This window comes from Loxodonta africana, chromosome 2 (assembly GCF_030014295.1).
Source record: "Loxodonta africana isolate mLoxAfr1 chromosome 2, mLoxAfr1.hap2, whole genome shotgun sequence".
NCBI lineage: Eukaryota > Metazoa > Chordata > Mammalia > Proboscidea > Elephantidae > Loxodonta > Loxodonta africana.
Window position 1 is genome coordinate 97424179 of NC_087343.1, and position 17027 is coordinate 97441205.

The 17027-nt window shown below is 39.3% G+C and overlaps 1 protein-coding gene across 1 annotated transcript in view; it reads left to right on the forward strand.

Annotated features, from left to right (window-relative positions):
* ADGRV1 (adhesion G protein-coupled receptor V1) overlaps positions 1-17027 on the forward strand; it is a 614420-nt gene that overhangs the window by 487251 nt on the left and 110142 nt on the right. Inside the window, exon 85 of the mRNA XM_003404981.4 lies at positions 13416-13573. Within this exon, the coding sequence (XP_003405029.2) occupies positions 13416-13573 (158 nt within the window). The remainder of the gene's footprint in view (positions 1-13415; positions 13574-17027) is intronic.

A 17027-nucleotide genomic window follows, 5' to 3' on the forward strand; every position in this document is an offset into this window, starting at 1 on the left:
CAAGTTTCTTGAAAGAGCAAGAGAAAAAAAATTATTTGTATGTCATGATTTTCAGACGGTTTTTTTATTAACTGTCTCTAGCCTACTAATGGAAACCCTGATGGGGTAGTGGTTAAGAGTTCAGCTGCTAACAAAAGATCGGCAGTTCGGATCCACCAGGCACTCTTGGAAATCCTAGTGGGTAGTTCTACTCTGTCCTATAGGGTCACTATGAGTCAGAATTGACTCGATAGCAATGACTTTGGTTTTGTTTTAACCTATTAACACTTTGGGCCATTTTTCATCTTTGAAATTTATCTGCAAATGTATTTTACCTTTTTAATGATCCAGCATGTGGGCTACTTTGTCTTATTCACTGAGAACTGGTTATATAAAATACCAAAACCAACCTCCTTGCAATGGAGTCAATTCCGACTCATAGCAACCCTGTTGGACAGGGTAGAACTGCCCTACAGGGTTTCCAAGGAGCTACTGGTAGATTTGAACTGCCAACCTTTTGGTTAGCAGCTGAGCTCTTAACCACTCCGCCACCAGGGCTCCAATTGTATAAAATATGATTCTGTATTTTAGTGGATGTAGTATATCTGACTATTCCAAATTTTTAGACAGCTTAATAACTAAAGAATTAAAAAATCTGCTCTTTTTGAAGTAAATGAAACACTATTGCTCTGATATATTCACATTTTTCTTTGCTTAATGTTCTCAAGTAATATAAACATGTGGATATGTTTTAAATATTTAAAGGTTAGCCTTATTCCTGTTCTTTGGTTAGATAGCAATACTAACCCTGGCATATGTTTCTGTTGTTAAGTGTCATCAAGTCAGCTCTGACTCATATGTACAACAGACCTTATGTACAACAGAATAAAACACTGCCTGGCTCTGTGCCATTCTCACAATTGTTGTTATGCTTGAGCCCATTGTTACAGCCACTGTGTCAGTCCATCTGGTTGAGGGTCTTCCTCTTTTTCACTGACCCTCTGCTTTACAAAGCATGATGTCCTTTTCCAGGGACTGATCTCTCCTGATGACATGTCCAAAATATGTGAGATGTAGTCTCATCATCCTTGCTTCTAAGGAGCATTCTGGCTGTACTTCTCTCAAGACAGATTTGTTCATTCTTTTGGCAGCCCATGGTATGTTCAGTATTCTCCAACACCACAACTCAAAGGCGTCAATTCTTCTTCGGCCGTCCTTATTCATCGTCCAGCTTTCGCATGCATATGAGGTGATTAAAAACATAGTGAGCTCTAAAACAGGTAGACACAGTAAAAATAGCCCACTACATCTTCAAGATCAGTGTTTTTCGAAGAACAATACAGGTGGCTGTGTTCACTCTCTCTTTTTCACTTGCACATTAGTTATGTTTTAGTTATGGTCATTATAGTTGCATTAAAGACCTAGTAAAGCCCTCTAAGTAGCCAGTAACCATCAAGTCAATTCCTACTCATGGCAACCTCATGCATGTCAGAATATAACTGTGCTCCATACGGCTTTTAATGGCTGCTTATTTGGAAGTAGATTGTCAGGACTTTCTTGCGAGCCAAAAGGTTAGCAGCAAGTGTGTTAACTGTGCCACGTAGAGCTCTAAGTAAAGAGAAACTAATAGAAGGAGTCACTGGCATTCTTATGGACATTCAAAGGCAGGAAATGAGATATAGTTGGACCTTGAATTAGAATGCTGGAAACCAAAGCCAGACTCTCATCTCTCAGGGACCACAGAGACTTCTCTTACTTTACGGCCATCCCCTATTACCCTCTTTTCTCCTCCTCTTCTCTCCTCTTCCTTCCCTCCCCTCTCTCTTTCCTTTCTCTGTCAGTTTCTTCTGGATGCTCATTGTGTGTTTATGCAACATGGCTATTAGCCCTGACTTTACATCAGTTCTAGTATTGGTAGACTTGTGGCTGCTTAGGGCTGGACAGATAGGGAGGTGATAGTTAAAGTGTACCCTGTTTCTTTTTGAGTTGGTGAAAATTAAAATTGACTGTCCTGTTGGTCGCATGTATCTGTGAATATACTAAAAATAATTGAATTATATATTTTAAGTGGGTGAATTGTATGGTATATGAATACATCTCAATAAAGCTATTTTTTAAAGTAAATTAGCATAATACTGGTTTTAAAGATTCTGTTTTACCTCCTAGTTTGATGAGTAGTGTCTGGGGTTTAAAAGCTTGCAAGCAGCCATCTAGAATGCAACAATTGGTTTCTGTAAGCCTGGAGCAACAGAGGAAGAAGGAAACCCAAGAATCAGAGAAGCAACTGGACTATAGGACTAATAACTTCCATGAGCCACTGCTTCCTTTAACATGAACCAGAACTGAATGGTGTCCAGTTACCATTACCAAACGTTTCAATTGGAGACACAACAGATGGATGGATCCTGATAAAAAGGGAAAAACATGGAACAGAACTTCAAGTTCTCAAAGAATCTGGACATACTGGACCTGTCGAGGCTGAAGGAACCCCCAAGACTATTACCCTGGAATACTCTTCAAATCTTGAAACGAACTATCCTGAAGCCATCTTTAAACAAACAAACGGTTTAATTCAAAAAGTAAAGAATATCATCCTTGAGTACTGAGCTTTAAAAAAAAGAAAATTATCTTTATGAGACCAAAGGGACAGCAGTAACCCTAAAGCATAGATGAAAATTTTAGGGGGGCAGTGAGTCTAAATTAATGGAGGTGAAACAACTAGAGCAGAAATGAGAATGTTGACACTATGTCAAGAATATAACCAATGTCACTGAAAAATATGTGTAGACATTGTTAAATGGGAGCATGTTTTGATGTGTATATCTTCCCCCAAAATAAAATTAAATTAAAAGAATTTTAAAGCAAATGTAAGATCTCGTAAAGAAAAAAAAAAGTGCAAGTGAGGTGGGCAGCCAGATAGTGAGCATCAACAGCCTACCACTAACTGGCAGCTGTTTCTCGAGAGAGAAAAGCTAATTAGCTCAGCTCAAATTTCTGAGGAGGATTGCCAATTCATGTCAGGGGCAAGGCAGAAGAATGGCTGTCTATGCCCTTTATCACCACTGTTATTCAATATTGTGCTGGAGGGCCTAGTCAGAGCAGTTAGGCTAGAAAAAGAAAGAAAGCCCATCCAAACTCGTAAGGAAGAAGTAAAAGTATCTCTCTTTGAAGATGATATGATCTTATATACAGAAAACTCCAAAGAATCCACAAGAAAACTACTGGAACGAATAGATTTCAGCAACGTATCAGGATACGAGATAAACATACAAAAATCAGTTGGGTTCCTCTACACCAACAGAGAGAATGTCTAAGAGGAAACCACCAAATCAATACTGTTTGCAATAGCCCCCAAGAAGAAAAAATACTTAGGAATAAATCTAACCAGAGTCGTAAAAGACCTATACAAAGAAAACTACAAGACACTACTGCAAGAAACCAAAAGAGACCTACATAAGTGGAAAAACATACCTTGCTCATGGATAGGAAGACTTAACATTGTGAAAATGTGTATTCTATCCAAAGTGATCTACAGATACAATGCAACCCCAATCCAAATTCCAATGACATTTTTTAATGAGATGGAGAAGCAAATCACCAACTTCATATGGAAAGGGAAGAGACTCCGGATAAGTAAAGCATTACTGAAAAAGAAGAACAAAGTGGGAGGCCTCACACTTACCTGATTTTAGAACATATTATACTGCCACGATAGTCAAAACAGCCTGGTACTGGTACAACAACAGATACAGACCAATGGAACGGAATTGAGAATACAGACGTAAATTCATCCACTTATGAGCAGCTGATATTCGACAAAGGCCCAAAGTCCATTAAATGGGGAAAAGACTGTCTGTTTACCAAATGGTGCTGGCGTAACTGGATATCCATCTGCAAAAAAAAAAAAGAAACAAGACCTGTCCCTCACACCATGCACAAAAACAAACTCAAAATGGATCAAAGACCTAAATATAAAATCTAAAACAATAAAGTTCATGGAAGAAAAAATAGGTACAATGCTAGGAGCCTTGATACATGGCATAAACAGTATAAAAACATTACTAACAACGCAGAAGAAAAACTAGATAACTGGGAGCTCCTAAAAATGAACACTTATGCTCATCTGAAGACTTCACCAAAAGAGTGAAAAGACTACCTACAGACTGGGAAAAAGGTTTTGGCTACAACAAATCTGATTGGCGTCTGATCTCTAAAATATGTATCATACTTAAAAAACTCAACAACAAAAAGACAAATAGCCCAATTATAAAATGGGCAAAGGATATGAACCAAAGAAGACATTCAGGCAGTAACAGATACATGAGGAAATGCTCACTATCATTAGCCATTAGAGAAATGCAAATCAAGACTACAATGAGATGCAATTTCACCCCAATAAGCTAGCATTAATCCAAAAAACACAAACTAATAAATGTTGGAGAGGTTGTGGAGAGACTGGAACACTTATACAGTGCTGGTGGGAATGTCAAATGGTCCAACCACTTTGGAAATTGATTTGGCACTTCCTTAAAAAGCTAGAAATAGAACTACCATACAATCCAGCAGTGCCACTCCTTGGAATATATCCTGGAGAAATAAGAGCCATCACAGAAATAGATATATACACACCCATGTTCATTGCAGCACTGTTTACAATATCAAAAAGATGGAAACAACCTTAATGCCCATCAACAGATGAATGGATAAACAAATTATGGTATAGTCACACAATGGAACACTATGAAACGATGAATCCTCAGAACATCTCATAACATGGATGAACCTGGAAGACATTATGCTGAGTGAAATTAGTCGCAAAAGGACAAATGTTATATGAGAAAACTATTACAAACACAGAAGAAAACATTCTTTGATGGGTACGAGGATGGGGAGGGAAGGAGGGGGTATTCACTAACTAGATAGTAGACAAGAATTTTTTTAGGTGAAAGGAAGGACGGCACACAATATTGGGGAAGTCAGCACAACTGGACTAAACCAAAAGCTAGGACTTTTTCTGAATACAACCAAACACTTTGAGGGACAGAGTAGCAGGGGTGGAGGTCTGGGGACCATAGATTCAGGGGACATCTAGGTCAGTTGGCTTAACAAAGTTTATTCAGAAAACGTTTTGCATCCTACTTTGGTGAGTGGCATCTGGGGTTGTAAAATCTAGCAAGTGGCCATCTAAGATGCATCAATTGGTCCCAACCCACCTGGAGCAAAGGAGAATGAAGAACACTAAAGACACGAGGAAAATATGAGCATAAGAGACAAAAAGGGCTGCATAAACTGGAGACTCCATCAGCCTGAGACCGGAAGAACTAGATGGTGCCTGGCTACCACGGATGACTGTCATGACAGGGAACACAACAGAGAGTCCCTGATGGAGCAGGAGAAAAGAAAGGTGCAGATCTCAAGTTCTAGTAAAAAGACCATACTTAATGCTCTGGCTGAGACTGGAGGGACCTCAGAGGATGTGGCCCCCGCACTCACTGTTAACCCAAAACTAAAACCATTCCCGAAGCCAACTCTTCAGACAAAGGTTAGACTGGACTATAAGACATAAAATGACACTGGTGAGGAGTGTGCTTCTTAGTTCAAGTAGACACGTGAGACAAAGTGGGCAGCTCCTGTCCGGAGGCGAGATGAGATGGCAGAGGGGGTCAGGAGCTAGTTGAATGGATGTGGGAAATACAGGTTGTAGAGGAGGAATGTGCTGTCACATTATGGGGAGAGAAACTAGGGTCACATAAACATGTATGTATAAGTTTTTGTATGAGAAATTGACGTGAATTATAAACTTTCACTTAAAGCACAATTTAAAAAATAAAAAGAAGAAGAATGGCTGTCCTTGGGAAGGGTTTCCATCTCCGAGCTAGTCATCTGTAGCTGGGAGTGTGGGGTAGAGTTATGCTGAGCATGGGATTGCCCTTTCCAGAAGGCTTGAGCTGTGCCAGCAATTGTGGAACATGCCTGGAATTGTGAAAATAATGTTGGAACTGTAGAGGTAGCAGTGAAGGTGAATAAGCCCATTTATGCTTTTAGTAATTTGACCTTGTATATTTTCGGTGTCGTTTTCCCCTTTTGCACCAAGGGGTTGTTGTGATGATCATATGTGGTAATGTATGTATGGATTGAGTTCTGCGCCTGAGTTATGTACATAGTAAATATTTGCTGCTGGTATTATTGTTTTTAGAGCCCTGGCGGCGCAGTGGATAAGTGCTCAGCTGCTACCGGAAAGTTCAGAGGTTTGAACCCAGCAGCAGCCGCGACAGAGAAAAATGTGTCAATCTGTTCCCGTAAAGATTATAGCCTTGGAAACCCTGTGGGGCAGTTCTGCTCTATCCTATAGAGTCTCTGTGAGTCGGAATTGACTTGATGGCAATGGGTGCGTGTGTGTGGTATGATTATTGTTTTTAGTAATAGTAGTAGTATGTTGTCATAGTAGTAATGATAGTAGTAATATTTAAAATACTCCTAATTATCCAACTAATTCAGTTTTGGAAAATACATTGGTTTTCTCCCCTTTTCCCCCTCAATTCTCTCCCTTTTTAAGTTTGTGTATTAATGTTTCATTTCACTTTGTGAAATACAAATCTGCAATTTAATCTTAAAATTGTTCTTGTTTAAAGTTTAAAATGTCTGTTTTAGAATTCATTTGAATCCCCTTGGTATGAAAACTGCCATATGCACTGCAACAGAAAATGGCATTTAGAAGGATATATCTTCCTACCTTGAACCCAATTAAACCTAAAATCTTATTTTCATTTCACTCTGTCTTTATAAATGTATTCATACTTAACGTGTTTCTGTCAACTACTCCAGCCCTTTTGAATGGGGCAGTTTAGAGTACATGCCCGCACACACACACACACACGTGCGCACACACGTACACATGCACGCACACACACATGCAGCGCACACACATATGCACACACGCATACATGCGCGCACACATACGCACGTGCGCACACACGCGCGCACACGTACACACATACACATACATACATAAAGTCATGGGTGAATTTAAGATGTATATTAAATAAGAGCATTATCTTTGGAAAGAAAATAAATCAGATATGCAACGAAAGGTATATTGAAATCATAAGTATTAGCTTAGATTTTATTTATAAATGATAAGTACATAATGAAAAACATCTGTATTCTTCAACTTAATGGAGCCAATAAACATACTGTGATCTTGATGCAAGTAGAAATCAGTTTGCAATAAATGATGAGCAATTCTTGATTGATCATATATTAGATAAATTTGAAGAAGAAAAACTGGCAGACCTCCCCTTTACTCACCGGATAAAGTAGGGCATCCACCGTGAGTTTGCATGTGGAAAAGAAAAAGTTGATTGAAGCAACAAATGTAGCCCTTGATGTAGATACCATCATTAAAGAAATACTAAGAAAACCTACCTCAGGGATGTTGGCACATGAGCCAGTGAATCCTAACAATTATTGTTGTCTTGTTGAGGAAAAGCGCTTACAAAGAAGGCCATGGAAATGAACATTTATAATTTTTTATTACTTAGGTCTTTTTTTAACTATCTGTATAATCAGATGTGACCCAGATGTCGGCTGCCTGGATTTTTTCAAGTCCTCCAGCTTGCCAGGGTCAACTTGTTCTTTAAGATATAATTTAAACAGACTCAAATCACAATCTCACGTACAGGGAGTTCCCAATATTTTTTCAGCAGTTCTAAGTGGAACTTGCATCTTTCCTAGACTCCTCTGCATCTGAGCTCCTTCTTATGCTGATTTCCTACAGAAATAAAGACACTAAATTACCCCATGCCAACTGCACAAAAGTTTTTTTGAAAAGTAAGTCAGATAGTACAAGTGAAAACACTTCAGTAAGTGTAAAATGCAGCCTAGGGAGGGTAATAATCTTACGAATGAGAAAGTAACATAAAGCACTGTGAATGCTCCAGAGGTAGACTTGGAGGAGTCAAATCTGCAGGTAATGAAACAGCATCAGCTTGTTTCCTGTGGTGGAAACAAGGGAAAAGACTGAAGTCCTGAGATAAATTAAGATTGCCTGTGGGTTATAATAAGAAAGAAAATTTACTCATGAAAGTTTAAAAAGGAACAGCAGAAATTAGTCTTATGATTGCAAGTATTCGAAAGAGTACTCGATACCAAAAGAGAGAAGGGTCGCCGAAGAACATTGAAGCTGGGTGAGCTGGAAATTACAAGGAATATACTTTATTTGCCCTTTTTAAGAAATCAGATCCTTATGGCCTTTGTCTCGTCTTCTGGTGTCTGCCAGCTTTGTTCTTGAGGCAAAATTAACTGCCAGCATGTTAATCAACTACTTCCCTAACCTTCATGTGTACATAGCATTCAGTCTGGTCGTTTCTTGCACTACATTCAGTTTTTCCAAGAATTTATTCCTGATCTTATTTAGAAACTATTCTAACGTGATATTCACAGTTTCCAAACTCCCTGCATCTTTTTTGTGTGATCTAATCCTTAAACTACCTGGAGGAACCTGTATGTCCTATTCAGTTAGACTGATGGAAATTCTGGTTGGTAAAGCTTTTTTTTTTTTAAGGATCCATTCACGTATCTTGTGACTTTTAATTAGATATGGGAAATTTTATTATACACCAGTAGAAATTCCGTTCAGACAGCATTGAGCAGAAAATTAGAATAATTCCTATCAGCTTTAAAGGAAAAGTTATATCAGGAGAATTTAAAACAAGAAGGTATTAGGTATATAAGGTATGATTTGGGGAGGTGGGATGACCAACCTGCTCCACCTACTTTCCATGGACTGAAGTTCTCACGTAGTGGGGACCTGTCTGTTATCTGCATTTGCAGGCTACTTTTTTAGCCCTGAAGTCCCTGAGGGGTGCAAATGATTAACACACTCAGCTGCTAACCTAAATGTTGGAGGTTGAGTCCATCCAGAGGTGCCTTGGAAGAAAGGTCTGGAAAACTACTTTTGAAAAATCAGCCATTGAAAACCCTGAGGAGCACAGTTTTACTCCAGCATACATGGGGTCGCCATAAGTCAGAATTGACTCGAGGCAACTGGTTTTCCTTTAGTCTTGTCACGTTTGCAAATATTAGTGCTTCAGAAGATTTGTCTGACTCTCGAGTTCCTATGAGTTAGAGCTAGGACAGGTAATTTTCATTTAGGAGTGACTTGATTGGAGTCACAGCGGAGCAGCAGTGGGCAGGAGGAGGGCCTGCAGTACTGCAGTGTCTTTGCTAGACGGGGAGGTAGGAGGGGCTGCCAAGAAGAATTTGGCATGCTGTAGGGCCAGAGCCTTCTAGTTAATGATCTGGCCCCATGTTGACCTTGTAGCGGACAAGCTTGAGCCACTCTCAGTGGCCCAGTGCTTGTAAGAGGCCATGACTTGTGGGGCCCTGAAGAAACGGGGGAAATGGAAATACCTTTAGGATTAGGCAGCTTTGTCTGAAAGAATGGGCCATTGTGATCAAGTCATCCTACAAGTTGAAAGACGTACAAGGGAAATTTTTAAGAGCAATAACACTTAGGGAATCCCCTTCTTTTCCTAAGTGGCAATGCAGACCTCCAGGAGGTCTTTCACATTTGTTTTTTTCTTTAACCAGGATGGTGTCCCATTAGTAGGGGTTCTACTTTCCAAAGCTATCCTCTGTAGTGAGGAAAAGTCTTTAGGACAGTGCTTCAAATGGAGAGGTGAGAACCAAATGTGACCGACCACTGGAGAGTGTGGATGTTGGAGAGTCATACCTTACCACAGCACTCTGTACAAAGCATCTATACTGCTATAGCTGCTCATAATCCATTCAGTAATTACCCCATTGTCCAGCCTGAAATTGAACTGTAATGGCATTTTTTCAAGGTAAAAATGAGGCAGTGAGGCCTGTGTGCTCCTTTGTCAGCACCTGAATTTGTCTAAGCACCTGTAGGCCTGTGTCAGTGGATTCATAATGAGGTAGCCAACATGACTGCTATTTGTAGTGCAGAAGTATATTCAAGATCAAGGACATTAATGTTTGCTGGTTTTATTTAATCGCGTACATTTCATCCGGAAATTATAGGTCTTACTGCATATGGATCATGTACAGGGAAAGATTCAGGCTTTGTGCTGTCCAAACTAAATTCTAAAAGCCAGGAAATTCATCAATCTGACATCTCTTTTGCAGATGCAAAATGTGTGTTGAAATATCTCTTGAAATGTGTCCTGTTTACACGAGGGGTACATTTAGCAGATTATGTTAATTAGAAATAATTTCTGATGATGGCCTTTAGTAATGTCTCTTTTTAAATATAAAATTGAGACACTATTTTCCCAAATTGCAAGAATGTGTGTTTCCCTTGATTACCTATATTTGGGGTTATGAGGTTTCCTTTTAAACTGATAATATGTTTTTCATTTGTTTGTTTTTTCAAAATCTATTAGTATTGGTGATTGTATTATAATCCAGGATTTCAGATGTTCTATGTTTTAAAAAAAAGGAGACAGAAGATAGGGGAAAAGGATATTTGAAGAGACAGTGCTTACTGCTGAGGTTTCTTATTAAGTAAAAACATCATGTACTCAAAACTGTTTGGGTGTCCTTTATAAGAATACCTAAAAACCACAGTTTTAGATATTGAGTCCCTTCTTAACGATCCTCCATTTTGAGGTTTTTGGTAGATTTTATGTAAAGAACAAGAGGACTTTATGACCCTTGAGTAAAAATTTTCGGTTAAATCTCTAAAACCATTTTTCTTGGCGTTTCAGTATTGCCCCCCCGCCAAAAAATTAAAAAATGTAAGTTTCTCTTGGTCTCCATTGTTCTGTTTAAACTCCAGTGATAATAGATACAATTGTGTAATATAGCTTTCAAGAGAATAAATGACTCTTGAAGAAATGTCTAGTTTAGGAATGACAAAGGTATCATTCATTCAAAAAACAAGATTTTGAAGATGAGAGAATGGAGCCCTGGGAATCCTCAAATTTGCCTTCAGATAATACCTTCTCTCATATGGTCTCCAAGAGAAATTTAGGTGAAGAAGACGGAGCTGGAAAAGCAAGGCAAAATAATGCTTTATTAGCTCTCTAATAGTTATACCCAGGAAAGGTGACCCAACCAAATGTGGAAATTATAGAACAATATCATTAATATCACCCGCAAGTAAAATTTTGCTGAAGATCATTCAAAAATGGCTGCAGCAGTATATCAACAGGGAACTGCCAGAAATTGAGGCCGGTTTCAGAAGAGGAGTGGAACTAGAGATATCATTGCTGATGTCAGATGGATCCTGGCTGAAAGCAGAGAATACCAGAAGGATGTTTACCTGTGTTTTATTGACTGTGCAAAGGCGTTCGACTGTGTGGATCATAACAAATTATGGATAACATTGCGAAGAATGGGAATTCCAGAACACTTAATTGTGCTCATGAGGAATCTTTACATAGATCAAGAGGCAGTTGTTCAGACAGAACAAGGAGATACTACTGATTGGTTTAAAGTCAGGAAAGGTGTGTGTCAGGTTTATATTTTTTCACCATACCTATTCAATTTGTGTGCTGAGCAAATAATCCGAGAAGCTGGACTATATGAAGAAGAACGGGGCATCAGGATTGGAGGAAGACTCAACACCCTGCATTATGCAGATGACACAACCTTGCTTGCTGAAAGTGAAGAGGACTTGAAGCACTTACTAATGAAGATCAAAGACCACAGCCTTCAGTATGGATTGCACCTCAACATAAAACAAAAATCCTCACGCTTGAATCAATAGCAACATCATGATAAATGGAGAAAAGATTGAAGTTGTCAAGGATTTCATTTTATTTGGATCCACAATCAACAGCCATGGAAGCAGCAGTCAAGAAGTCAAAAGATGCATTGCATTGGGTAAATCTGCTGCAAAGGACCTCTTTAAAGTGTTGAAGAGCAAAGATGTCACCTTGAAGGCTAAAGTGCACCTGACCCAAGCCATGATATTTTCAATTGCATCATATGCGTGTGAAAGGTGGACAATGAATAAGGAAGACCAAAGAAGAATTGACTCCTTTGAATTGTGGTGTTGGCGAAGAACACTGAATATACCATGGACTGCCAAAAGAATGAACAGATCTGTCTTAGAAGAAGTACAACCAGAATGGTCCTTAGAAGCAAGGATGGCGAGACTGCATCTTACATACTTTGGACATGTTGTCAGGAGGGATCAGTCCCTGGAGAAGGACATCATGCTTGGCAGAGTACAGGGTCGGTGGAAAAGAGGAAGACCCTCACCAAGGTGAATTGACACAGTGGCTGCAACAATGGGCTCAAGCATAACAACGATTGTAAGGACGGCTCAGGACTAGGAAGTGTTTTGTTCTGTTGTGCATAGGGTCGCTATGAGTCAGAGCCAACTCGACGGCACCTAACAACAACAACAACAATAGTTACATGATCGTTCATCTCTTATTTCTACTATTAGGCTCATCCTAGGAAGAAAAATCCAAATGAAGAAAAAAAGAGGTAGGGAGGGAAGGAGACAGAAAACGCAGAGGTTCTCTGGCTTCCTTCTAAGTTCCAACCCTTGTTACCCCTCATCCTGGGGAGCCAGAGAGGTCAAGAGAGGCTTGGACAGGCATGATCAACCTTTGACAGGACACAGTGACTACACCATAAGCCCTGTGACCATAAACCTTAATAGCATTCTTCTTCTTTTGGGGTTAAATAGAGGGAGGGAATAGAAAGGAACCTTGGAATCCTCCTGGAATCCACCAACTAATTTGAAAAATAAACTGGATATGGTTAGATTTGTGAGTAATTCACAAAAATGTGTTCCTGAAGACACTAGTTCTATATAGCATGACCCTGTGTGTGTGTTTCACACAGAGAGAGAGAGAAAGGAAGAGAGAAAAGAGGGGATCTGGTGGTGGGTTAGTTGTCTAGGAATGGTGGGTTAAACAAAATTTAATGTTTTGTGTGAATTATTTCAGTTAATCTTCAAAACTAACTTTTATTGTGGATACCATTATAAACCTTATTTTAAAGATGAGGAAAGGTACATAAAGGTTAAGAAATTTACCTAAAGTCACTCATTTTTGAAGTTGTGATGCTGGGATTCAGTGCCAGAGAGTCTGATTCCAGAGCCCAGATTTACTTACTCCATGAGTTTCCATAGTCTTTTTTAAAATACACATATGTGTCCTGAATCTCCAAGAGGTTTGTGTAATATGCATTTCTCTAATTTTTATAGCCATAACCTTTTGTGAATTTTTATGAGTATCTCAAGAGATGAATGCTCCATGAAACCTGCTTTGTGAAGGAATGGGCTAGATTTCACCATGCAGCCTCTATTCAAACAGAGCTCCAATTTGGCAAACCAAAAAATTGTAGTTGCCAGCATGTAGATACAAAAAGCTAGTACGACATGCCAAAATTATATATTCTGAGTTTAGACATGTTTGTATTGATGTCTGATACCATTCTCGTCTCTCTCTCAGGTGTTTCATCCCAAACATCTACGCGGCTTTGTTCACTGCTGCTTTGGTTCCTTTAATGTGCCTTGTGGTGGTGTTTGTGGTATTCATCCACGCCTACCAGGTGAAGCCACAGTGGAAAGCATATGATGACATCTTCAGAGGAAGAACAAATGCTGCAGGTTTGAAAGAAATCGTATTTGCACTTGGAGATGGGAATTTTTAATGGTGGGGAAACGTCACTGAGTATTTTTTATCAAAAAAGGAGTGAGGTTAGGCTCAGCTTTAAGTTATGAAGCCAAAAGTTAAGCTATTAAAAAAGAAGAAACCAAACCCATTGCCATTGAGTTGATTCCAACCTGGTTAGTTAAGCTATAGGTTTTTAACTTCTTTTTTTTTCTTGGCACGTACTAACATCTCTTTCTTCAGGGCCCTCAAGGTTGTAATGTTGGTTCCAATGTTGTCCTTAAGATAATAATGTTCAAATAAATGAGTCACAGACTTTGGGAACTGCTTCCCAAGTTTTCTTCAACTCAAGCAGTAACAACCCCTGTTCAACCTACGGAATCTATTTCTCTCAAGTTCTGAGACTTCTTCAGGGCTGGACCAACCTCCACAATACTCACGAGTTCTATATTTTGTATGTGGAATTCTGATTCTGCTGACAGATGTTAAAAAACATATGTATTCAGACAGCTTCATAAGTGGCTGCACATGTCTGGTTACTTAAGCGTACAAGTCTTTCCAGCTCAAATTGGCTTTCCCTGCAGCTCATTTTTTCCCTTTGAATCACACTTAGCACAGGTTTTTATGATTTGATTCTTTTTTTTTTTTTTTTAGATTAGAGTCACCTAGAAATTTTCTTAACTAGGAACAATAGCCACACACCTAAGTACAGAAAACTCACTCTAAAATGTTGTGGGTGAGCATCTAGGATTTCAGGGAGAATTTTATAAGGCCTTGGTGGGGGATCCCTTTTGGGCTAGCAAAGATGAGTCTCCTCTTTTCTAAGCTCTTCAAATCTAAAGCCAAATGAATAGCAGTCTTACAAGAATTCTTTACCTTTTAAGTGCTTTTCAGATTTTAAGCAAGATACCATATATGAAGTCCCTAGAATAGTGTCTAATGCATTGTCAGGAGCTCAGTAGACATTGTCACTTGTGTGATAATAAAACGTAAGAAAAGCCTCTAGATCCTGAACCAGATCTGAGAAGATACAAAGAGAATGTTCCTCACGGTGTAAAGAGAAGAGACTAACGTTAGTTTGTAGAATAATTTGTAGAAAAACTGTTTCCATCCAGCTCTTCTCTACTTTTCTCTCATTTAGCATAAATTTGTAGAAACAGAAAGATTAAGGTAATAATTAATTTTAAATTATTTAATTAAAAGTCAATATCCAATTTAGAAATCCTGCTTTTTCATGGGACATGAATTTTATCCAGAAGCTGTGTTTTTATTCAACTCGAGATTTGTTTTATTGAAGTGCATATTCTTTTTTGGAGGAAATAGTTGCTTGTTTCTTTACCCAAATGGTAAGGTTGTTTTTTTTATGTGATGTAAAAGTGGCAGTATTTGCATGTCTTCAATAATGACAACATAAGAGCCCCTAACATAGTTAATCTTTTACATGCTCAAATCACCTCTTTCTCTTGGATGTGACACAGAGCATCACTGATAGTGAAAACAGTACTCTGATTATCTGAAAAATATAGCCCTCAAGCATTAAACATAATGAATGCTAAAAGCTCCAGCACGCTTGTGTCTCAACTTGGAAAACCTCTGTTGCAATGAAATTTCTGACTAAAAAGAGTAATATCAGAAAAGTATTAATGGAAGCATTACTCCATAGTAGTGTCTTAGACTGTGTTCTCTGGAGAAGCAAAACCAGCAAAGCATATAAATATATAGAGAGAGTGAGATTTTTTTTTTTCATATCAAGGAGCCGGCTCACACAGTTGTAGAGGCTGGAATGTCCCAAGTCTATGGATCAGGATAGAAGCTTCTCTCTATTCATGTAGCCACAGGGGCTGGCAAACCCAAGATCTGCAGGTCAGAGAGTAAGGCTCCTGCTCTCAAGCTGTGATGGTCAATGAATCCCAAGGTCTGCAGATAAGCCTGTAGCTCAAGTCCCAAGAGCAGGAGGTCAGATGAACAGGAGGCAGCTGCAGGATCCAGAGTGACCAAAAAAGCCAAAACATCTGCTTATATTCGGATGCAGGCCACACCCCCAAGGAAACTCCCTTTCAACTGACTGGCTATTCACAGCAGATTCAATCACAGGAGTGATCACATATAAACACTGAGAATCATGGCCCAGCCAAGTAGACACACCATCTTAACCATCACAAGTAGCTTTTCAAATTTAGGTTTACCTGCATAATAAAAGATATTATGGCATTTTTAATCCCCCATTCCCTTGATAGGAGCCCTGGTGGTGCGGTGGTTAAAATGCTTAGCTGCTAACCAAAAGGTCAGCGGTTCAAACCCACCATCTGCTCTGGGGGAAAAAGATGTGATGGTCTGCTTCTGTAAAGATGACAGCCTTAGAAACTCTATAGGGCAGTTCTGTCAGTTCTGTGTCCTACAGGGTGCCTACGAGTCAGAATTGATTCGACAGCAGTTGCTTTGTTTTTTGATTGGGTTATTCCCTTAATAATACAATCTAACAGTCCTTATCTTATGCTTATATTCCTAGTTTCTTCCTAATTGGTCCCTCTGATTCTAGTCTCTTTTTTTTTTTTCTTCACTGCGTTGTATTACCTCAGATGTCTATATTTCAGAATTGTAAATTGGACCCCCTCACTCTCCAACAAGATATCTCTCATTGCCCAAAAGAAAAGTCCAATCTCTTTAGCTTACAAGAGTCCTCACAGTCCATCACCAGGCCATCTTTCCATCCCCAAATTAGTTACTGCTTAGCCTGCTTTCTGACCACATCAATCTATTTAACCAAAAAAAAACCCAGTGCTGTCGAGTCAATTCCGACTCACAGCAACCCTATAGGACAAAGTAGAACTGCCCCATAGAGTTTCCAGGGAGCGCCTGGTAGATTCAAACTGCTGACCCTTTGGTTAGCAGCTGTAGCACTTAACCACTATGCCACCAGGGTTTCCTCAATCTATTTACTCTTTCCTAAAACTGCCTGATGGTACCATTTTTGCCCATGTCAGGAACCCTCCACTTTGAATGTAATACTCCCTCTCACTAGCTGACAACACTTGTGTGCTCATTAAGTGATTTGAGAAACTATGGATGGGTGAGGGAGAGGTGGAAGAAGCTTAAGGAGGAAGGACCTCCATCAGCTCCCCCAGTGCTATCCAAAATAAACCCATAACCTAAGTAAAAATGGTGTGCTAGATAGAGTACAAGTTAAGATCCTTAGATCTTACTGTCAATAAGATACTTCTCATTACTTTATAGAAATTCTGGAAGTTCCCAGCAAGCTGCCTCTCCTGTTACAGCTTTGGAATTGTCTCTTTACAGACAACACAAAAGAATTAGTCTTCCCTCATCTATGCCTTTAAAGCACTTTGCACTTGGAGCCACTATAGCATTTACGTTAGAATAGGGTGGTGACTTGTTTTGGGGTGTGTGGGGGGGCTGATTTCCTTAGTAAAGTATGAATTGTTTGAGGGC